General features: G+C 48.3%; 2 protein-coding genes across 8 annotated transcripts in view; one reads left to right on the top strand and one right to left on the bottom strand.

Annotated features, from left to right (window-relative positions):
• The window catches only part of LOC144601838 (androgen-induced gene 1 protein-like), a 50860-nt gene extending 34789 nt beyond the window's left edge, over positions 1 to 16071 (bottom strand). Inside the window, exon 1 of one of the 2 annotated variants that reach the window (XM_078414326.1) lies at positions 15965 to 16071. In XM_078414326.1, coding sequence (XP_078270452.1) covers positions 15965 to 15994 — 30 coding nt within the window. In that variant the 5' untranslated portion in view covers positions 15995 to 16071. Of the gene's footprint in view, positions 1 to 15085; positions 15607 to 15964 lie in introns of those variants that run through there. The other variant, XM_078414317.1, reaches the window with a different exon arrangement.
• A 379-nt stretch (positions 16072 to 16450) lies between these two features.
• hivep1 (HIVEP zinc finger 1) overlaps positions 16451 to 24558 on the top strand; it is a 186291-nt gene continuing 178183 nt past the window's right edge. For 4 of the 6 annotated variants that reach the window (XM_078414294.1, XM_078414303.1, XM_078414260.1 and 1 more), the window contains exon 1: positions 16590 to 16651. The gene's annotated coding sequence lies outside the window, so the exon portion shown is untranslated. Of the gene's footprint in view, positions 16514 to 16561; positions 16652 to 24558 lie in introns of those variants that run through there. The other 2 variants (XM_078414276.1, XM_078414285.1) reach the window with 2 other exon arrangements.

The following is a 24558-nucleotide window of genomic DNA, read 5'->3' as shown; positions in this document are numbered from 1 at the left end:
TCTGACTGTCTACTTTATCTTTGACCACATTAAAGTTTGCAACATTTGCTTTCTCTCCTAGGTCAAAGGATTTCCACATGGTTTTGGGGTATGGTATCGACATGGATAGAAAATTGGTTGGCAGAGAGGAAACAAAGAGTAGGGATCAACGGGTCCCTTTCAGAATGGCAGGCAGTGACGAGTGGGGTGTCGCAAGGCTCGGTGCTGGGACCGCAGCTATTCACAATACATATTAATGATTTAGATGGAGAAATTAAAAGTAACATTAGCAAATTTGTGGATGACACAAAGCTGGGTGGCAGTGTGAACTGTGAAGAGGATGCTATGAGGATGCAGGGTGACTTGGACAGGTTGGGTGAGTTGGCAGATGCAGTATAATGTGGATAAATGTGAGGTTATCCACTTTGGTGGCAAGAACAGGAAGGCAGATTATTATCTGAATGCTGTTAGATTAGGATAAAGGGGAAGTGCAATGAGACCTGGGTGTCACTGAAAGTAAGCATGCAGGTACAGCAGGTAGCGAAGAAAACTAATGTCATGTTGGCCTTTATAACGAGAGGATTTGAGTATAGGAGAAAAGAGGTCCTTCTGCAGTTGTACAGGGCCCTGGTGAGACTACACCTGGAGTATTGTGTGCAATTTTGGTCTCCTAATTTGAGGAAGAACATCTCTGCTATCGAGGGAGTGCAGCGTAAGTTCACGAGGTTAATTCCCGGGATGGCGGGACTGTTGTATGATGAAAGAATGGAACGACTGGGCTTGTATTCACTGGAATTTAGAAGGATGAGAGGGGATCTTATAGAAACATATTAAATTATTAAGGGATTGGACACTCTAGATGCAGGAAACATGTTCCCGATGTTGGGGGAGTCCAGAACCAGGGGCCACAATTTAAGAATAAGGGCTAAGCCATTTAGAACGGAGATGAGAAATAATTTTTTCACCCAGAGTTGTCAATTGTCCATTACCAACGCATGAAAAATACTCGACCAGTTGTTGTTTTAAAAAAGGTGTGATCCTTTACCAGCATACATGAGCTGCTGAAAGACGAATGGCAAGCCACGCAGATGGGTGTGGCACAAGGGCAGCACGGTGGCGCAGTGGTAGAGTTGCTGCCTTAGAACACCAGAAACCTGGGTTTGATCCTGACTGCGGGAGCTATCTGTACGGAGTTTGTACATTGTAGATTTAGAGAGATACAGTGCGGAAACAGGCCCTTCGGCCCACCGAGTCCGCGCCACCCAGCGATCCCCACACATTAACACTATCCTACACCCACTAGGGACAATTTTTTACATATTACCCAGTCAATTAACCTACAAACCTGTACGTCTTTGGAGTGTGGGAGGAAACCGAAGATCTCGGAGAAAACCCACGCAGGTCACGGGGAGAACGTACAAACTCCGTACAGACAGCGCCCATAGTCAGGATCGAACCTGAGTCTCCGGAGCTGCATTCGCTGTAAGGCAGCAACTCTACCGCTGCGCCATCGTGCCGCCCTTCTACCCGTTCTACCCTTGACGTGGGTTTCCTCCGGGTGCTCCGGTTTCCTCCAACACTCTAAAGACATACAGGTTTGTAGGTTAAAACTCTGATAATTTACTATCTGAGTATTGGGAAACCTGGTGTTTCTGCATCTGGTGATGTTTGTCGCTCTACCTTTGAATTCCACATGGTCCAGGATCCCTTGCTCCCTTTGAACCCACCATACCACTGATTCCCACTGTTCAGTTTGGTTCATTGTCACGTGTACCAAGGTACAGGGAAAAGCTTTTGTTGCGTGCTAACCAGTCAGCAGAAAGACAATACATGATTACAATCGATCCATTCACAGTTGAGTGCAAGTTAAAGCCAGCAAAGTCCGATCAAGAATAGTCCGAGGATCACCACAGAGGTAGATAGTAGTTTAGCTCTGCTCTCTGGTTGTGGTAGAATGATTCAGTTGCCTAACAACAGCTGGGAAGAAACTGTACTTGAATCTGGTGGTGTGCGTTTTCACACTTTTATACCTTTAGCCTGATGGGAGAGGAGAGAATGGCCATGGTGCGACTCGTCCTTGTTTATGCCACTGGCCTTGCTGAGGCAGCGTGAGGTGTAGATGGAGTCAATAGAAGGGAGGTTGGTTTGTGTGATGGTCTGGCCTGCGTCCACAATTCACGGCAATTTTTTGCGGTCTTGGATGGAGCTCTTCCCAAACTAAGCTGTGATACATCCTGATAAAATGCTTTTACAGCGCATCTGTAGATGTTAGTGAGGGTTGTAGGGGATATGCAGAACTTCTTAAGCCTTCTATGGATATAGAGGCGTTGGTGTGCTTTCTCGGTCATTGCTTCAGTATGGGTGGTCCAGGAGAAGTTGTTGGTGATATTGACTCCTAGGAATTTGGGTTCATCATGTTTAATCGGGAATTAATAACAAAAATTGCATGTTTTGTTCCACTTTGTTGTGGAAGTGAGTGTTATGCACTTTGATGTAATATACACCTGTCCAAATGACAATGGGAAAATGTCATCTTCGCCATAATGAATGAAGCCCTGAAGGACTTTTGAACCGATTTTACAATGAGCAGGGTTACAAGAGGAAATAGTTGCTATCCCAATTTACACATAAAACGCAGGTGTCATAGAGAATTATAAGAGTGATACAGTGTCGAAACAGGCCCTTTAGCCCAACTTGCCCACACCGACCAACATGTCCCAGCTACACTAGTCCCAGCTGCCTGCGCTTGGTCAATATCCCTCCAGATTTGTCCTATCCATGTACCTGTCTAACTGTTTCTTAAACATTAGGATAGTCCCAGGCTCAACTACCTCGTCTGGTTGCTTGTTCCCACCATCCTTTGTGTGAAAAAGGTAACCCTCAGATTCCTATTAAATCTATTCCCTTTCACCTTGAATCTACGTCCTCTGGTCCTCGATTCCCCCACTCTGGGCAAGAGACTCTGTGCATCTACCCGATCTATTCCTCTCATGATTTTATACACCTCAATAAGATCACCCCTCATCCTCCTGCGCTCCAAGGAATAGAGACCCAGCCTACTCAACCTCTCCTTATAGCTCAGATTCTCCAGTCCTGGCCACATCCTCGTAAATCTTCTCTGAACCCTTTCAAGCTTGACAATATCTTTCCTAAAATATGTTGCCTAGAACTGAACACAATACTCAAAATGTGGTCTCACCAACGTCTTATACAACATGACCTCCGAACATCTATACTTAATACTTTGATGAAGGCCAATGTTCCAAAAGCCTTTTTGACCACCTTATTTACCTGTGACTCGACCTTCAAGGAACCATGCACCTGTGCTCCTAGATCCCCCTGCTCTGCAACACTCCCCAGACACCTACCATTCACTGCCCTTGTTAGATGTCCCAAAATGCAAAACCTCACACATGTCAATGAGTCTAGTTTCCAGGGTTCCAGAATTTAAACACACATTCTTTTGCTTACTGGGTGCATTTGACAACTGAACTCAACGATCAAGCAGGTGTTGGTTCGTCAGCTGGTGCTATGATTACACATTTACGTAAGGGATGAAGAATTTCTAGGCCTAGAGCCATGAGAGAACATTATTAAACGGAAAGAAAAGCATTACCCAGCAGAAAATGCAATGCATATAGATGCATAGTAAATAGCTGCAGTAGTAGGCCATTTGGCCCTTTGAGCCAGCACTGCCATTCATTATGATCATGTTTGATCATCCACAATCAGTACCCCGTTCCTGCCTTCACCCCATATCCCTTATCTTGAATAGGTCTTATCATTCTGGAGTATGGACGCATGCAGGGCAAATACAGAATGCAAGGTGGCCTTCAATGACAGAGTAGGTAGCCTCATGATATTGCTGGTCTATATGTACAATGTTCAATGAGTCATACAGCACAGAAACAAGCCCTTAGGCCCAACTCATCCATGCCGACCAAGATGCCCCATCTTAGCTAAACCCATTTGCTCACGTTGGCCCTCTGAATGGAGACCAAAGAGGGGTGGGGGGAGGATCGGGAAGAAAGAGGGATCATTGGGATTCTAATGACTACTTTGTAGGCGCCAGATACGTGGCAACTCTTTGCGTACTTTGTGTATTGTATGCAAAGACAAAGAATTTCACTGTACCTTGGCACATGTAACAATGAAGCATCATTGAATCCCTCTAACCTTTCCTATCCGTGTACCTGTCCAAGTGGCTTTTAAATGCTATTATAGTACCTAGTTCAATGACCTGATCTGTGGGCAGCTGCCTTACCACGTCAGAGACCTGGGTTCGATCCTAACTACAGGTGCTGCCTGTACGAAGTTTGTACATTTTCCCCGTGATATACATGTTCCGGTTTTCCCCCACATTCCAAAGATGTGCAGGTTCGTAGGTTAATTGGCTTCTATAAATTATTCCTAGTGTGTAGGATAGATCAAGTGCATGGGTGATCACTGGTTGGCACCGACTCAGTACACCGGAGGGCCTGTTTCTGCTGTATCTCTAAACTAAGCTATGGCAGTTTGTTCCAGATACCCAGCACCATCTGATTTATGTCAATTTTTGTTCTGTCATTAGTAGTATTTAGAGAGTGGCAAATTTAGTTTAGAGATACAGCATGGAAACATTCCGCCCACCAAGTCCGTGCCGACCAGCGATCCCCGCATATTAACACTACCCTACACACACTAGGGACAATTTTACATTTATACCAAGCCAATTAACCTACAAACCCACACGTCTTTGGAGTGTAGGAGGACACTGAAGATCTCAGAGAAAACCCACACAGGTCAAGGGGAGAACGTGCAAATTCTGTACAGCCAAACACCCGTAGTCAGGATCGAACCCGGGTGTCTGGTGCTGTAAGGCCGTAGCTTTACCGCTAAATATTTTTTCTAACCATCCACATCCTGATGTTAGCAGCATTCAAAGAGGCAGGTGCAGGGCATCAATCAGCCTCATTTATTTTTGCTGAGATAAGTGGTGGATTCCAAACCTGAGCCTCTTTGATAGAGAAATAAATTGGCTGGTTCGCATGTGACATGATCAGATGTGCATTCACAAACTTTAACAGGCAACTTACCAACATGATTGGTTAGGCTGTCAACGATCATGGGGAGAAGGTAGGAGAATGGGGTTGAGAGGGAAAGATACTGTAGATCAGCCATGATTGAATGGATGTAAACCCGATGGGCCGAATGACCTACTGCTCCTTCCATGACATGAAACCTCACGTGAACTGCTGGAAGAGGTAGTTGAGGCAGGTACAATCATAAGATTTAAGAGACATTTGGACAGGTACATGGATAGGATAGGTTTAGTGGATTATGAGCCAAGGGCAGGCAGGTGGGATTAGTGTAGATGGGCATAAAGGTCAGTACGGGCAAGTTGAGCCGAAGAGCCGGTTTCCACGCTGTATGGCTGACTCATTAGTTACCATGGCATTAAATGCGTGTTGACAAGGTCACATGCATAATCAAGGACGTCTCATTCCCTCTCCCATCAGGCAAGAGGTATAGAAGTGTGAAAACACATACCTCCAGATACAAGGACAGTGTCTTCCCAGCTCATATCAGGCAACTGAACCATCTATCACCAACTAGAGAGTGGTCCTGACCTACCATCAACCTAATTGGAGTCCCTCTGACTATCTTTAATTGGACTTTATCTTGCACTAAATGTTATTCCCTTTATCCTGTATCTGTACACTGTGGACAGCTTGAATGTCGTCCTAATTTGAGGAAGGACATTCTTGCCATTGAGGGAGTTCAGCGTAGGTTCACAGGATTAATTCCCGGGATGGCAGGTCTGTCATATGATGAAAGAATGGAGCGACTGGGCTTATATTCACTCGAATTTAGAAGGATGAGAGGGGATTTTATAGAAACATATAAAATGATTAAGGGATTGGACACGCTAGATGCAGGAAACATGTTCACGATGTTGGGGGAGTCCAGAACCAGGGGCCGCAATTTAAGAATAAAGGGTAGGCCATTTAGAACTGAGATGAGGAAAAACTTTTTCACACAGAGAGTTGTGAAGCTGTGGAATTCTCTGCCTCAGAAGGCAGTGGAGGCCAATTCACTGGATGCATTCAAAAGAGAGTTAGATAGAGCTCAGGGCTAGCGGAATCAAGGGGTATGGGAAGGCAGGAATGGGGCACTGATTGTGGATGAAAAGCCATGATCACATTAAATGGCGGAGCTGGCTCGAAAGGCCAAATGGCCTACTCCTGCACTCCTGCCTCTATGTATCTATGATTGTAATCATGTATAGTCTTTTCGCTGACTTGATAGCATGCAACGAAAAAGCTTTTTACTGTATATGAACGTGTCTAACTGCTTCTTAAATGTTGGGATAGTTTCTGCCTCAACTAAATCCTCGGGCAGCTTGTTCCGTACATCCACCACCCTCTGTGTGAAAACATTACCCCTCAGATACTACCTCCTCTGGTGGGTTCTTCCCACCATCCTTTGTGTGAAAAAGTTACCCCTCAGATTCCGATTAAATCTTTTCCCTTTCACCTTGAACCTACGTCCTCTGGTCTTCAATTCCCTCACTCTGGGCGAGACTCTGTACATCTACCCGATCTATTCCTGTCATGATTTTATACTCCTCTATAAGATCACCCCCTCATCCTCCTGCGCTCCAAGGAAGAGTCCCAGCCTACTCAACCTCTGCCGATAGCTCAGCCCCTCTAGTCTTGGCAACATCCTCGTAGAGCTTCTCTCTACCCTTTCCAACTTCAACATCTCAAAGATCTTCAAATTGGTTGTTAATTACAGGTGTAAATTGACCCTACTGTATATGTTAATGGTACAAGCTGGGGAGAGTTGATGGGAATATGGGAATGTTGTCTTTCCACTGACTGGATAGCATGCAACAAAAGCTCGGTGGAGCAGCGGTAGAGCTGCTGTCTTACAGGGCCCGAGATCCGGGTTCGATCCAGACTACGGATGCTGTCTGTACGGAGTTTGTATGTTCTCCCTGTGACCTGCGTGGGTTTCCTTCAAGATCTTGGGTTTCCTCCCACACTCCAAAGACGTACAGGTTTGTAGGTTAATCGGCTTGGTATAAATTGTCTTTAGTGTGTGTAGGATAGTGTTAATGTGCAGGGATTGCTAGTCGGCGCGGACTCGATGGGCCTGTTTCCGCGCTATATGTCTAAACTAAACTAAATGAAAATAGGACTAAGAGCAGGAGGATCAAATCCTCCACCATTACACCATTACACTGAGCACCGGCTCACCACAGGGCTGTGTGTTGAGCCCCATCCTTTACTCCCTCTACACTCACGACTGCGCCCCCACCCATCCCACCAACACCATCATCAAGTTCGCGGATGACACGACTGTGGTTGGACTCATCTCAGGAGATGAGACAGCCTATAGGGATGAAATCCAAAGGCTGGCAGCATGGTGTTCAGTGAACAATCTGGTCCTGAACTCCTCCAAAACAAAGGAACTTATAATTGACTTTAGAAAAACCAGTGTAGATTACGACCCACTCTACATCAATGGGGTCTGTGTGGAAAGGGTACCAGCTTTCAGGTTCCTGGGTACGCACATCGCAGAGGATCTTACCTGGTCTACCAACACCATCACCACAGTAAAGAAGGCACAGCAGAGACTCCACTTCCTGAGGATCCTCAGGAAAACCAACCTGCAGGAGAAGCTCATGTTGTCCTTCTATCGCTGCTCCATCGAGAGTGTGCTGGCATACTGTATAACCACATGGTATGCCAGCTGCTCAGAAAAGGACAGGAAGGCCCTTCAGAGGGTCATCACGACGGCACAGAAGATCATCGGCTGCTCACTGCCCTCCCTGGAGCACCTGTTCAGCCTACGCTGCCTCAGTAGAGCAGGCAAAATAATAAAAGATCCATCCCACCCCGGCCACCGTCTGTTTGTTCATCTGCCCTCTGGTCGACGTTTCAGGTCGATCAAATCCCGAACAAACAGACTTAAGAACAGTTTTTACCCCAGGGCCATACGAGAACTGAACACTACCTTTGCACTAGGCAACACCGTTAAAAAATCTTGTACTTAATATAATTGTATTTAATTGTATTTATGTATTTATTTGTTTTTGCATTTATTGCATATATGTTTGTACGCACCGTCAGGATTGGCTATTTTTTAATTTCGTTGTACTCGTTGCAATGACAATAAATGAATATTATTATTATTATTATTATTATTATTATTATACCCACCACTCCCACAGCTCATTGTCTCACCAATACCCTACTCTATTGTAATATATTTCTGTGTTTTAACTCCAACCCTCCAACATTTAAAAGCTATAATGTTCAGTTTAACTTGTATCTACATCTAACTTTTTGCATTTCATGCACAAAGCCAGTTTTGTACCCTGTACTCCACCCATTTGCAGTCTTCTCCGTTCAGTTTCTTCATAGTTTGTCTTTGATTTTTCTCTAGGTGTGTGAACTCATATTTTCTTACATTAAATTCTTTACAGAGATACAGCGTGAAACCAGGCCCTTTGGCCCAGCGAAACTGAGCCCACCAGCAATCATCCCGTTTCCTAACACTATCCCACACACTAGGGAAAATTTACCAAAGCCAATCAACCTACAAATTTGTACGCCTTTGGAGTATGGGAGGAAACTGGAGCACCCAGAGAGAATCCACATGGTCAGGTGGGAGAACGTAAAAACTCCGTACAGACCGCACCCTTAGTCAGGATCGAACCCGGATCTCTGGTGCTGTAAGGCAGCAACTCTACTGTTGCCATACTTTTCCCCACTGTGACACTCCATTTGCCAAATTCTTGCCCACTCAGTCATATATATGTATTCTATTATAGAATCTTAATGTCTTCATCACAGAATGCCCTTCAATCCATTTATGGAGGGGTTTGCAAACAAAAAATGTAAAACTGGAAAACCTAGATCCTAAAAAATGGTTTAAATGCATGCTCTAAGATGCTGCTGTAAAGACCAGTTTGTGCTGGTGCCACGGGAGAGTGATTTCTGCCAGCACGCAATGTGCAAAGCATTGTATAAGGAAGTGAAACCAAACCTAATCTTTTGCAGTTACACACATTGACAACTTCTGAACCATTCTACCAACAACTAGAGTGCAGAACTGAGCTACTATCTACTTCATTGAAGACCTTCAAACTCCCTTTGATCAGTCTTTACCTTGCACTAAAAGTTATTCACATTATTCCCTTTATCATGTATCTATACATTGTGGATGGCTCAATTGTATTCACATATTGTCTTTCAGCTGACTGGTTAGCTTTTCACTGTACCTCAGTACCAGTGACAACTCAACTCAACTCAAACGCAGACTTCCAGATTCAGGGACAGTTTCTTCCCAGCTACTATCAGGCAATTGAACCATCCTACCATCAACTAGAGAGCGGTCCTGAACTGCTATCTACCTCATTGGAGATCATTGAACAATGGATCGGTGGATGACGCAGTCAACGTAGGCCTGCACTTCATCCTGCAGCACCTAGACCGCAAGGATTCTGTTTGTGGACTTTAGCTCTGCATTTAACACCATTGTGCAAGAGCTACTACACTCCAAACTTTCCCAGTTGACTGTGCCTGAACCCCTTTGTCAGTGGATCATCAACTTCCTGACAGACAGGAAGCAGCATGTGAGGCTGGGAAAGCACATCTCGGACCCGCAGACCCTCAGCATAGGAGCACCGCAAGGCTGCGTACTCTCCCCTCTCCTTTACTCTCTCTACACCAACGACTGCATCTCTACAGACTCCTCTGTCAAGCTCCTCAAGTTTGCAGATGACACAACTCTGATTGGACTGATCCAGGATGGGGAGGAATCTGCCTACAGACGGGAAGTGACACAGCTGGCGTCTCAATGCTCTTAAGACAGTGGAACTGATTGTACTTTCGAAGAGCTCCCCCTCCCCTCCCCCCACTCACCATCAACAACACCACAGTCACATCTGTGGAGTCATTTAAGTTCCTTGGAACCATCATCTCCAGAGACCTTAAATGGGGGGCCACCATCGACTCCACAGTCAAAAAGGCCCAACAGAAGATGTACTTCCTGTGGCAACTGAGGAAATACAATCTGCCACAGGCAATGATGGTCCAATTCTATACTGCTATCATTGAGTCCGTCCTCACCTTCTCTATCGTGGTCTGGTTTGGCTCAGCCACCAAGCATGACATCCGGAGGCTGCAACGGATCGTTCGCACAGCTGAGAAGGTTGTTGGCTGCAACCTTTCCCCCATTGATGAACTGTACACTGCAAGGGCCAGGAAGCGAGCGGGCAAGATCATCTCTGACCCCTCTCACCTTGGCCACAAAATCTTTGAAGCACCCCTCTGGAAGGCGACTCCGGACTGTCAGGGCAGCCACAGCCAGACATAAAAACAGCTTTTTTTCCACGAGTAGTAGTTCTACTCAATAACCAAAGTCTGTAGTCTCTATTTGCTCTGGTTTATTTTCACCCACATGTTTAGACCGTACTGTTGTATCCTTATTGTAAAAGCTCTTAAATGCCATTATTGTATCTCGCTCTCTAGCGATGGAGGGAATGAACGTTTAGGGTGTCGAATGGGGTACAAATCAAATGGACAGCTTTCTTCTGAATAGGGTTGAGTTTTCTTGAGAACTGTGGGCTATGCACAACCTGAGGTGAGAGGTGTGTCTGGTAGTTGGTGGAAAAACTTTGGGAAGGTGCATGAGCCTGAAAAGTGTGACCTCCAAGTTCAGGAATAACTTCTTCTCAACAACCTTCAGGTTCTTGAATACTACAAACACCAATTAAACTATGCACTACAAACTGTCTTTGTTGCATTTGGGATTTTTGTTATGCACTAATATTGTTTGTTTAATTTTATTGAACTTTATTTTGGTTATTGTGTTATCTTGGAGTGCTGTGTTTACAGACCTGTTATGCTGTTGCCAGTAAGAATTTCATTGTTCAGTTTTTGGTACATATGACTATTAAACACTTTTGACTCTTGGCATGTCAGGAAGTGAGTCACTTGCTGCAAGACTCCCAGCCGCTGGGCTCTTTACGTAGGATGATGTTTACGTGGCTTGTCGTGTTTGTATTTCTGGGCAATGTTGACATGCAGCATGTTGACAACGGAGGATTCAGTGATGGTAATGCTACTGAATTACAAGGATAGATGGTTATACTCTCTCTAGTTACTTGAATATTACTTGCCACGTAGGCTATGAATATTGTTCAGAACTTTTTGCATGCATGTATTGACTGTTTCGATTACCAAGAAGCTGCAAATGCAATTGAAAATGGTTCAATTGTCAGTGAACATTCGTACTTCTAACATGATGTAAGGATGGTCATTGATGACGTAGATTAAAATAGTTGAGCTGAGCTCACTGCTCAGCTGACATTAAGACACTTGGACAGGTGCATGGATAGGAAAGGTTTGGAGAGATATGGGCCAGATATAGACAAGTGGGACTAGCTTTGATGGGGCAACTTGGTCAGCATGGACAAGTTGAGCAGAAGGGTCTGTTTCCACGCGGTTTGCTCTGTGACTCTAAAACGGGACTTGTGTGATTCCAAACAACAGCTGCCTGCAGAGATCACAGCCATCGGGGATTATGAGAAGCAATTCCTTTAAAGGATTGAGTCTTTTCCCACTCGTAGCCTCAAGCCAGTGTGAGGTCCATGCTCATTACTCTGCAGATATTGCAACATGTATCTCTGCTGTGCCTGGCTACCACAAGCACTGAGACCCATTAATGATGTGTGAGATACGCAGAGCATTGGAATTCAAGCAAGTTGATGCAGACAACTGCACCTTGATGTTCCAGCGAGGATCCATTAAATAACATCTCTTTGCTAACTTACTTTCATGTTCACCTTGTTTAATCGGAAATTAAAAACAAGAATTGCATGTTTTGTTCCACTTTGTTGTGTGAAGCCAGAAGTGAGTGTTATGCACTTTGATGTAACAATCACCTGTCCAAATGACAATGGGAAAATGTCATCTTCGCCATAATGAATGAAGCCCTGAAGGACTTTTGAACCGATTTTTCAATGAGCAGGGTTACAATAGGAAATAGCTGCTATCACAATTTGCACATAAAACACAGGAGTCAATGAGTCCAATTTCAAGGCTTACAGAATTTAAACACGCATACTTTTGCTTACTGGGTGCATTTGACAACTGAACTCAACGATCAAGCAGGTGTTGGTTCCTCAGCTGGTGCTATGTTCGCACATTTACGTAAGGGATAAAGAATTTCTAGGCCTGGAGGCATGTGGGAACAGTTTTAAATGAAAAGAAAAGCATTACCCAACAGGAAATGCAGAAATCCTTTGACATGAGAGAGAAACGACATGTTTCAAACTTAAATGAGGTCACAAATGAGCTAAAGCATAGATAGACAGTCAGATTCTTTCTCCCAGAATGGAAATGTCAAAAACTGGTTGGCATAGCTATTAGGTGAGAGCAGTAAAGTTTAATGAGGATGCACGGGGCAAGTTTTTTTACAGCGAGGGTTGTGAATGCTGGAGAGCACTACCAGGGCTGATGGTGAAGGTAGATATGATAGTGGTATTTAAGAGGCTTTGAGATAGGCTCATGGATATGCAAGGCATGTTGAGGCATCTTGCTTGTTTGCATATCCAAGTCATGTACAGTATATCCATCAGTTTCCCTTTAACCGCCAGGTGTGTTACATGATTTTGCAAAACCATGTTGACTTTGCTTGATTCTATGTGGCCTGCCTCCCTAGATAGACACAAAATGCTGGTGTAACTCAGTGGGTCAGGCAGCATCTCTGGAGAACATGGATAGGTGACGTGTCAGTCTGAAGAAGGGGTCCGGCCCAAAATGTTAGGTGTTCTTTTTCATGAGATGCTGCCTGATCTGCCGAGTTATTTGGTGCCTATCTTTGGTATAAACCAGCATCTGCAGTTCCTTCCTACACATTTGGGTTGCCTCCCTCCTTTTTTAAATAACAGGAGCACAGTGGCGCAGTGGTAGGGTTGCTGTCTTACAGCGCCAGAGACCCGGGTTCGATCCTGACTACGGGTGCTGTCTGTATGGAGTTTGCACGTTCTCCCTGTGACTGTGTGGGATTTTTCCGGGTGCTCCGGTTTCCTCCCACACTCCAAATACTTACAGGTTTATAGGTAAATTTATAAATTATTAAATTATAAAGTGTGTAGGATAGTGTTAGTGTGCGGGGATTGCTGGTCTGCGTGGAGTGCTAAAGGGCCTGTTTCCGCGCTGTATCTCTAAACTAATCTAAATTTGCCATCTAAATTTCCCTGAACCGAGGGAAATTTGCAAAATATCAATCATGTATAAACTACCTCACCAGCCACTTCTTTTAAGATTCCAGTCTTGTCAGCTTGAAGCACGAATCATTTGCTCAGTACCACTGTTCCGGTGATAGGAATTTTCCTGAGTTACTCTCTCCCATCCAATTCCAACTGGCAGGTGTTTCCAAGATATTTCTTACATCCTTTACAGGACTTATGCAAAGTACCTGCTTAATTTTTTTAAAAGACACAAAGTGCTAGAGTAACTCAGTGGGTCAGGCAGCATGTCTGGAGACCATGGACTGAAGACGTTTCTGGTCGCGACCTTCAGGGAGACTCTCTCCCCCCCCACTGAATCAATCTGAATAAGAGTCCCGACCTGAAACGTCATCTCATAGAGTCGTATTTACTGTGGCAACAGGACCCCCCTGCCCAACTACAATTAGCCTGAAGCAAGGTCCTAACCCGAAACGTCACCTATCCGTGTTCTCCAGAGATGTTGCCTGACCCTCTGAATTATTAAAGCACTTTGTATCCTTATTTGTAAACCAGCATCTGCAGCTCTTCATTTCTACTCAATCTAGTATCCACTACCATTATTTCCACAATGAATCCAATGGGAAAGAATGTATGGATGTAAATTTTAGCATAAAGTGGGAACTTTTAAATGTTTATGTCCATTTCGGAAGCTTAGGAAACGCGCCAGAACTTTTGACTGATTTAATTCCTATTGGAAATTGATGTGTTACCGGGAAAAGTCTGAAAATTTTGCAGTCATAAACAATCTGAAGGAAATTACCCTCTGCCCCTAAAAATAAACAAGCATGGCCATCTGAGCAGAATAATACACCCTTGCCCTGCTCATTGCAAAGAATTCTGTACAATCTGAGTATGGGCTGGTTCCCATTCAAAAATTGTGGAAACAGGCCCTTCAGCCCAATTTGCCCATGCTGACCAAGATGTCCCTATTAAGCCTGTCCCGTTTGCCCCTGTTTGCCCCATATCCCTCTAAACCTTTCCAAAACCTCTGGATTGGCACGGGCATCCAAGGCCATAAGAATGGGGTTGAGAGGGAAAAACAGATCAATGTTGATCAAATGTGGGGGGGGGGGGGGGTGAGGAGAAATCAAACTCAATGTGTGGTAAGGAACTGCAGATGCTGATTTATACCAAAGATAAACACAAAATGCTGGAGTAACTCAGCAGGTTTCTGTCTGAAGAAGGGTTCCAAACCGAAAGGTCACCCATTATTTTTCTCCAGAGGTGCTGCCGCTGATAGGAATAGATCGGGTAGATGCACACAGTCTCTTGCCCAGAGTAGGGAAATCGAGAACTGTTGAGTTACTCCAGCACTTCGTGTCTACCAGGGGAGCAGACATGATGGGCCAAATGGCCTAATTAGAGACATAAAATATTACAGCGTGGAAACAGGCCCTTCGGCCCAGCTTGCCCACACCGACCAACTTGTCCCATCTACTCCAGTCCCACCGACCTCTGTTTGACCCATATCCGTCTAAACCTGTCCTATCCATGTACCTGTCCAAATGTTTCTTAAACATTGCGATTGTCCCTGCCTCAACTACATCCTCCGGCAGCTCGTTCCATACACCCACCACCCTTTGAGTGACAAAGTCACCCCTCAGGTTCCAATTAAATCTATCCTCCCCTTACCTTAAACCTATGTCCTCTGGATCTCTATTCACCTCCTCTGGGCAAGAGACTCTGTGCATCTACCCAATATATTCCTCTCATGATTTTACACACCTCTGCAAGATCACCGCTCATCCTTATGCCCTCCAAGGAATAGATTCTGCTCCTATGTCTTATGGGTCTATTAAAAAATGTTGTTTATAGTACCTGGTTCAATTATCTTCTCTGGTGGTAGACGATAAATTCAAACATCCTCTATGTTCTGTATATACATCCACTCCATCCAGGCCTTTCACCATTCGGTATGTTTCAACGAGATCCCCCCTCATCCTTCTAAACTCCAAGCGAGTACAGCAGGCCCAGTGAGTGTCGTCAAAGGCTCATCATCATATGTTAACCCAATCATCCCTGGGAGGGATCATTCTCCTAAACCCTCCTCTGGACTATCCTCCCCAAACACCAGCACATCCTTCCTCAGATTATGGTACCCAAAACTGCTCACAATACTCCAAATGCAGTCTGACACAGGCAGTGCCTTATAAAGCCTTTACATCTCTGTCCCACGTCTCTGTCCTTACATCAGAGCATTTACATCTCTGTCCCAGCATTAATCCCATTTGTGCTTGGTATGAGAGGCACACATCACAGTTCAGCCTGAAGAAGGGTCTCGACCCGAAACGTCACCCATTCCCTCTCTCCCGGATCATGTTCGGCACAAAACTCCAAGGGCGAGATCACCACTTACTTATGTGAGGTGTAGTTTGCGCAGTAATCAACCAGAAGAACGCTCAGCTCAGGCAGCATCCCCCTGTTAACCCACTCATTCCTGGAATCATTTCTTGCCAACCCTCCTCTCTGGATCCCTCTCCACATTGGGACGTGGGGGGGGGGGGGGGGGCAGCACAGCACATCCTCCTTGCCTTGCTTAGAGAGAGTTAGAGGAGTATCAGGGCCCAAAACTGCTGACAACACTCCAGATTTTGCTCACCCATCCCCGCCATCATGGAAGCCATAGGGGGGAAAAAGCCCAGTGACTGTGTGTGTGTGTTTGTGTAAGTGTGTGTGTGTGTGGTACGCGAAGGTGACCTGACAGCGAGGAACCTCCGGGAGATCCATCCGTCCGTCAGTCAGTCCGAGCTACGTGCGTGAGGAGAGGCGGGGACGACGACGACGACTCGGGGGTTTTGGCGCCGTCGCCATTGAAGGCTTTTCCCAGTGGGAGGGAAGGGGGGGGGGTTGCGTCAACCGCCCTCCGCCCGCCCGGGCGATAGGGACGCGTCACACGCCGGGCGTCAGTCACACCGGCCGGGCGATGGAGTACGTCACACGCCGGGCGTCGGCGTCACCCGCCGCCCTCTCCCCCTCCCCCAGTCAGTCAGTCAGACAGACCGCTCGGCCGGGCGATGGAGTACGTCACACGCCGGGCATCGGCCCAGCGTCACCCGCTGCCCTCTCCCCCAGTCAGTCAGCCCGGGCGATAGGTACGGAGTACGTCACACGCCGGGCGTCGGCGTCAGCGTCACCCGCCGCCCCCTCCCCCTCCCCCCAGTCAGTCAGTCAGACCGCCCGGGCGGGCGATGGAATACGTCACACGCCGGGGATGGGGAGGAGGACAGCGTGCGTCACCCGCCGAGCGTGAGTGCTCACCCCGGGCGTGGGGGGGAGGGGAAGGGAGGAGGGGTGGCGGGAGCCCCGCTGACGTCATGGGGCAGCCGGGCGGCGGCGGCTGCGGCGGCGGCGGCGGCTGCGGGACGAGAGGAGGTGGAGGAGGAGGTGAGCGGGAACGGGGAGCCCGGCAACGGGAGGCTGGCCGACCTGACTGCCGGCTGGCAGGGGGAGAGAGAGAGAGACCCCCCCCCTCAAACACACACACTGAGGTGTGCGATCACCTCACGTCTGTGGGGGGGGGGGGGGAAATTACCGTTCTCACACCTCCATTCACCCCCCTCCCTCCCTTCACCCGGGCCCGGCCGGGTTTACCTCACGACCCCGAGCCGAGGCGGGAGGGGGGGGGATTGCCTCAACATTTCTCCTCCCTCCTCCTCTCATATTTATTTCCCGCCGCCTTCACACACGGTCTGGGGGGGGGGGGGATCACCTCACACCCGGGGGATTACCTCTTCGGTCCCTCCCCCCCCTCATCCACTACCTCCCCCACCCCCACACAGTCTTCACCAGGCAGGGCAGGGGCCTGGTTTACCTCACGGGCCGGGGATTTACCTCAGGTTCCCCTCCCCCCCCCCCCCTTCATAGCAGGGCCCGCCTGGGATCACCTGACGACCAGGGAATTACCTCAGCAGTTCCCACCCCACTTCACCTTCACACACAGGGACCTGGGATCACCTCAAACCCGGAGATTACCTCAGCTTCCCACCACCTCCCCCTCTCTCCTCCCCTTCACCCATGTCTGGGATCACCTCAAACCCGGGCAGGGGATTACCCCAGCTTCCCTCCCCTTGCTTCACCCGTGTCTGGGATCACCCCAAGGTCGGGTGTTTGGGGGAATCACCTCAGGTTTCCTCCATTCACACCTCCCCACCCCTTTACCCGGGCCTGGGATCACCTCAAACCCGGGCATTACCTCAGCTTCCCACCACCTCCCCCCTCTCTCTCCCCCCCCCTCCCCCTCTCTCTCCCCCCCCTCCCCCTCTCTCTCCCCCCCCCTCCCCCTCTCTCTCCCCCCCCCTCCCCCTCTCTCTCCCCTCCCCCCCCCCCCTTCACAGGGGCCTGGGAACGCCTGAAACCCGGGCATTACCTCAGCTTCCCACCACCTTCCCCACCTCCCCCTCTCTCCCCCCCCCTCCCCCTCTCTCCCCCCCCTCCCCCTCTCTCCCCCCCTCCCCCTCTCCCCCTCCCCCCCCCCCCTCTCCCCCTCCCCCCCCCCCTCTCCCCCTCCCCCCCCCCCTCTCCCCCTCCCCCCCCCCCTCTCCCCCTCCCCCCCCCCCTTCACAGGGGCCTGGGAACGCCTGAAACCCGGGGATTACCTCAGGTTCCCACCACCTCCCCCTCCCTCTCCCTCTCCCTCTCCCCCTCCCTCTCCCTCTCCCTCTCCTCCCCTTCACCCGTGTCTGGGATCACCTCACGGTCAGGTTATATGGGGAATTTCCCACAGGTTTCCTCCATTCACACCTCCCCACCCCTTTACCCGGGCCTGGGATCATCTCAAACCCGGGGATTGCCTCAACTTCCCACCACCTCCCCCTCTCTCTCCCCCCCCCCTTCACGGGGGACCTGGGATCACCACAAACCCGGGGATCTCAGCTTCCCCCCTCCCCCCCTCTCTCTATCCCCCCTTCACAAGGGCCTGGGATCACCTCAAACCCGGGAATGACCTCAGCTTCCCTCCCCTTCACCCGTGCGTGTCAGGGATCACCTCACGGTCGTGTGTTTGGGGGTTATCTCAGGTTCCTTCCACCCTCTCTTCATTCACACCTCCCCACCCCTTCACAGGGGCCTGGGATCACCACAAACCCAGGGATCTCAGCTTCCCTCCACCTCACCCATTCCCCCCCCCCCCTTCACAGGAGCCTGGGATTACCTCAGGTTCCCTCCCCCTCCCTCTCCTCCCCTTCATCCGTGTCTGGGATCACCTCACGGTCAGGTGTTTGGGGAATTTCCCACAGGTTTCCTCCATTCACACCTCCCCACCCCTTTACCCGGGCCTGGGATTACCCCAAACCCGGGGATCACCTCAAACCCGGGGATTACCTCAGCTTCCCACCACCTCCCCCTCTCTCTCTCCCCCCCTCCTTCACAAGGGCCTGGGATCATCTCAAACCTAGAGATCACCTCAGCTTCCCATCACCTCCCCCTCTCTCTCCCCACCACAAACCCGGGGATCTCAGCTTCCCTCCACCTCACCCATTCCCCCCCCCCCCCTTCACAGGGGCCTGGCATTACCTCACACCCGGGGATTACCTCAGCTTCCCTCCCCTTCACTCTGTCTGGGATCACCTCACAGTCAGGTGTTTGGGGGATTTCCCTCAGGTTTCCTCCATTCACACCTCCCCACCCCTTTACCCGGGCCTGGGATCATCTCAAACCCGGGGATCACCTCAGGTTCCCACTTTCCCCCCCCCCCTTCCCTATTCCCACCACCTCTCCCCCCCCCCCATTCCCCTCCCACCACCTCCCCCATTCACAGGGTCCTGCGATCACCTCACGACTGGGAATTACCTCAGGTTCCCACAACCTCCACCCCCCCCCTTCACAGGGGCCTGGGATCACCTAAAACCAGTGGATTACCTTTGGTTTCCTCCCTACCCCCATATTACCCGCTTCCACTCCGTCCCCCCCCCCCCCCCCCACATATTACCTGCAAACACCCCCTCCCTATTTGCCCTGGCCTGGGATTACCTCACACCTCATTCCCCCCTCCCCTAATTACCTGCACCTACTCCCCATTTCACCCGGGTCTGGGTTTACCCCACACTCGGGGGCTGGGGATTACCTCAGATTCCCACCACACCCCATTCCCCCCCCCCCCCCTCAACCGGGTCTGGGATCACCTCGCCATCGGGGATTACCTCGGGTTCCCTCTACCACCCACACCCCCTCCCTCCCGCACCAGCCCCATTCACCAGGGCCTCCTCCTCCCACCCCCACCTTCCCAATCCACACACAGTGATTAGCCCTCCTCCCCCTCTCTGTGATTCCCCCTCCCTACGTCACCCCTCCTCTCCCTCTCAGTGATCCCCCTCCCCTTCTTTCATGATTCCCCCTCCCCTGTCGGCATTCCCCCTTTCCTTTCAGTGATCTCACACTGATTGTCCCTACTGCCCTCTCCCCTCCATCTCTCCCTCTCAGTGATCACTATCCTCTCATAGTGGTACCCCTCCCCACTTAGTAACCCCCTCACCCAGTGCCCGCTGCCCCTCCTGTCTTCAACTAAGTGATACCCCTCCTTCTCAATGAACTGCCCCTTCACCTCTGTTTCCCCCCTCCTCCAGTGATTGCTCCTCTCTCAGTCATCCCCCGCCTCTCATCCCTCCATGGTCCTCCTCTTCCTCCCACCCCCTTATCCTCCCCTGCAACCCCCACCATCCTCCCATTGGTGACCCCACACCCATCTCCCCCACCCTTTCAATAGACAATAGGTGCAGGAGTAGGCCATTCGGCCCTTAGAGCCAGCACCGCCATTCAATGTGATCATGGCTGATCATTCTCAATCAGTACCCCGTTCCTGCCTTCTCCCCATACCCCCTGACTCTGCTATCCTTAAGAGCTCTATCTAGCTCTCTCTTGAATGCATTCAGAGAATTGGCCTCCACTGCTTACTGAGGCAGAGAATTCCACAGATTTACAACTCTCTGAGTGAAAAGGTTTTTCCTCATCTCAGTTCTAAATGGCCTACCCGTTATTCTTAAACTGTGGCCCCTGGTTCTGGACTCCCCCCCAACATTGGGAACATGTTCCTGCCTCTAACGTGTCTAACCCCTTAATAATCTTATATGTTTCGATAAGATCCCCTCTCATCCTTCTAAATTCCAGTGTATACAAGCCTCTGCTATGCATCTTCATCCCTCCCTCGCGATGCCCCCAAGACCTGCAATTCCCCTTACTCCCCCGCCCAATGGCCCCCCCCCCCCCACCCCACGATGTCGCTCCGTCCCTCCAATATCTCCCCTCCGCACCATTTTTTCTGTCCGTGTTTTAGACAATAGACAATAGGTGCAGGAGTAGGCCATTCGGCCCTTCGAGCCAGCACCACCGTTCAATGTGATCATGGCTGATCATTCTCAATCAGTACCATGTTCCTGCCTTCTCCCCATACCCCCTGACTCCGCTATCCTTAAGAGCTCTATCTAGCTCTCTCTTGAATGCATTCAGAGAATTGGCCTCCACTGCCTTCTGAGGCAGAGAATTCCACAGATTTACTACTCTCTGACTGAAAAAGTTTTTCCTCATCTTCAGTTGCAGTTTATTCCCTTTGCGTTATCTTCAATCTAATTTGTACCCTCCTTCACTGTCTTAATCGCATCACTGGATTTCGGCAAGCACTTTTGCTTCCCCTGAAACGTTTGACAAGTGCATGGATAGGAAAAGTTTAGAGGAATATGGGCCAAATGCTGGCAAATGGACTAGCATAGATGGGACATGTTGGTCAGCATGGACGAGTAGCACTGAAGAGTCTGTTTCCGTGCTGTATGAGTCTATGACTGTATATGCTGAATGCTTCACTGATCCCTGTCATGAAACTACACATTCTTGTTCCAAGAGGTCCTTATTATGTGAAAAGGGAAATATCTGCTTCATCAGTTCATACGTCGATGCCCCTGTTAGAGAGGCAACAATATTTACAGAAATGTTGGCACTATCCCTTTCTGACCCCTTTATTTTGATCTCTATTTAATATTCTTGGGTGTTTTGACATTTGTGAAGAATCAAGTTAGTTGTGCTGGCAAGCTAGATTTGTCTCAAAGTCACGATCAAGATTTCAAGATCAATTTATTGTCACATGCACCAATTAAGGTACAATGAAATTTGAGTTAGAAGGTTGTGGATTCACATATCATTCCCAAGACTTCAGCATGAAAAATCTAGCCTGATGCTTTAGTCTATTTCTGAGGAAGTGCAACATCGCTGAGGTTTGCTGACCTTCTAATGAAATATCCCTTTGTTTCGATTAGGTGGTATTGGCTACAAGGAGAGGTTGGATAAAAGTGGATTGTTTTCTTTTTCTTTGGGATGCCGGAGATGGAGGAGAGAACTAATACAAAATCATGAGAGGTATAAAAAGGGTAGACAGTGAGAACCTTTCTCGCAAGGCGGAAATGCCAAACACAAGAGGGCATAGTTTTAGGTGAGAGGGGCATAGTTTCAATGAGATTTGCAGGGCACGTTTTTTTTTAACACAAAGGTTGGCTGTTGCCTGGAACGTGCTGCCAGGGGTGCTGATGGAGGCAAAAATGATAGTGGCATTAAAGAGGCCTTTAGATAGGCATATAGGTATGGATGGCTATAGATCATGTGCAGGCAGATGAGATTAGTTTATCTTGGCATCGTGCTCAGCAAAGGGCCTGTTTCTGTCCTTAGTGTTCCATAAACCATGTTTTTCCTCTGGATGTGAAAGATTCTATGCCCTTTGTGGGAGCTTGCAATGCAAGAGAAAGCTGCTGTTTTTTTTTAACAGTATTTCATTGGCTATCAAGTGCTTTGGGAGTTTCTGTGTTTATGAAACGTGCAACGCGAATGTAGGTCTTTTTCTTCCTGTAGGGAAAAAAACTGCAGATGCAGGTATAAATCGAAGGTAGACACAAAATGCTGGAGTAACTCAGCGGGACAGGCAGCATCCCGGGAGAGAAGGAATGGGTGACATTTCGGGTCGAGACCCTTCTTCAGACTGATGTCAGAGGAGCACGCTTGGGTAGTTTACACCCCAGCAGCATGAATATTGACATCTCTATCTTCAGATAGTCCTTGTTTTCCCTCTCTATCCCCTCCCCCTTCCCAGTTCTCCCCTTCCTGTCTCCGACTACATTCTATCTTTGTCCCGCCCCTCCCCTGACATCAGTCTGAAGAAGGGTCTCGACCCGAAGTGTCATCCATTCCTTCTCTCCCGCGCTGCTGCCTGTCCTGCTGAGTTACTCCAGCATTTTGTGCCTACCTTCTCTTTCTTCCTGTCTCATTTGAGGGCAACAAATAGCAATTGGCTAATCTTTGCATCCGGCTGGACTTGGGGGGAGAGAGAGTGAGAGAGAGTCTGAATCTGGAGACAGAAGAATGATCGGGGTTGAGGAAAAATGTGGTGGGAACAGTTGCTGGGCATGTGATACGGTCACAAGCCATTTTGAGTGCCATGGTGTCAAAATTCATCAGTGATCCTCAGTTTATTTTTGGGCCTCTGAGAAGAAAATATTGCAATATAGTTTTTTTTTGTTTTCTTTGGAAGAGAAGATGTGAATGGGGACAGGAAACTAATTAAGTGCCAAGACGGGAATGACCTATTCCCTTGGCAAGGTATAAGTACTTTGGTTAATTTGTAAAAGGATTCGAGGGGAGTCAATGGAATATGTTTTTCCACAGGAAATACTTTTGGTGCACACTGCCTGAAAAGTGGTGTAGGCAGAAATCCAGATCACATTTAAGATCTACCTGGATGAGCAATAACTTACAAGGATAAGGACCAAAAACTGGGCAGTAGAAGTGATCTTAATAGCTTGATCTTTGGTTGGTATGGCCCTCATCTCATAGTCCTATTGTTATACAGCAGAGAAACAGGCCCTGTGGCCCACTGTGTTTATGCTATCACATCCTTGGACATATCTTAGTTGAATATCAGTCCGCCTAGGCCTACGTGATCTCCCGGTTGCTGAACACTTTAACGCCCCATCCCATTCCCACACTGTCCTCACTGTCAGAGTGAGGCCCAACAGAGGAACAGCACCTTATATTTTGTTTGGGCAGCTTGCAATCCAGTGGTGTGAATATTGATTTCTCTAACTTCAAGTTACCCTTGCTTTACCTCTATCTCCGTCCCTCCCCCACCCACCCTAATTCTCTGCCAAGTTACACTGTCCTCTTGATTAACTTTACTGATTGTATGTCTCGCTGTCACCTTCCCCTCAACTAACAATGAACCATTCTACATTTCTTTGAGCACCGTCTTCTTTAATCTATTGTTTTCACACCTTACCCTTCCATATCTCCAGTCTCCCCCTCCCCTGACTCTCAGTCTGAAGATGGGTCTCGACCCGAAACATCACCCATTTCAGAGATGCTGCCTGAGCCGCTGAGTTACTCCAGCGTTTTGTGTCTATCTTAGTTGAATGTAGGCTTGTTACACATATGGCTCAGGACATCAATTTGTTCTTAAATCCCACAGGGTATTTGTCTGTGCCTTGATAATTTGCAGATGATACAAAGCTGGGTGGTAGTGTGAACTGTGAGGAAGATGCTATGAGGTTGCAGGGTGACTTGGACAGGTTGTGTGAGTGGGCAGATGCAGTTTAATGTGAATAAGTGTGAGGTTATCCACTTCGGTGGTAAGAATAGGAAGGCAGAGAATTTATTATCTGAATGGTGTCAAGTTAGGAAAATGGGACGTACAACGAGATCTGGGTGACCTAGTGCATCAGTCACTGAAAGGAAGCATGCAGGTACAGCAGGCAGTGAAGAAAGCCAATGGAATGTTGGCCTTCATAACAAGAGGAGTTGAGTATAGGAGCAAAGAGGACCTTCTGCAGTTGTACAGGGCCCTAGTGAGACCACACCTGGAGTACTGTGTGCAGTTTTGGTCTCCAAATTTGAGGAAGGATATTCTTTCTATTGAGGGCGTGCAGCGTAGGTTTACTAGGTTAATTCCCGGAATGGCGGAACTGTCATATGTTGAAAGACTGGAGCGACTAGGCTTGTATACACTGGAATTTAGAAGGATGAGAGGAGATCTTATCGAAACGTATAAGATTATTAAGGGGTTGGACACGTTAGAGGCGGGAAACATGTTCCCAATGTTGGGGGAGTCCAGAACAAGGGGCCACAGTTTAAGAATAAGGGGTAGGACATTTAGAACCGAGATGAGGAAAAACTTTGTCAGTCAGAGAGTTGTGAATCTGTGGAATTCTCTGCCTCAGAAGGCAGTGGAGGCCAATTCTCTGAATACATTCAAGAGAGAGCTAGATAGAGCTCTTAAGGATAGCGGAGTCAGGGGGTATGGGGAGAAGGCAGGAACGGGGTACTGA

The sequence above is a fragment of the Rhinoraja longicauda genome, chromosome 2 (genome assembly GCF_053455715.1).
Source record: "Rhinoraja longicauda isolate Sanriku21f chromosome 2, sRhiLon1.1, whole genome shotgun sequence".
Classification (NCBI taxonomy): Eukaryota; Metazoa; Chordata; class Chondrichthyes; order Rajiformes; family Arhynchobatidae; genus Rhinoraja; species Rhinoraja longicauda.
This window is presented reverse-complemented; position numbering and strand designations above follow the sequence as displayed.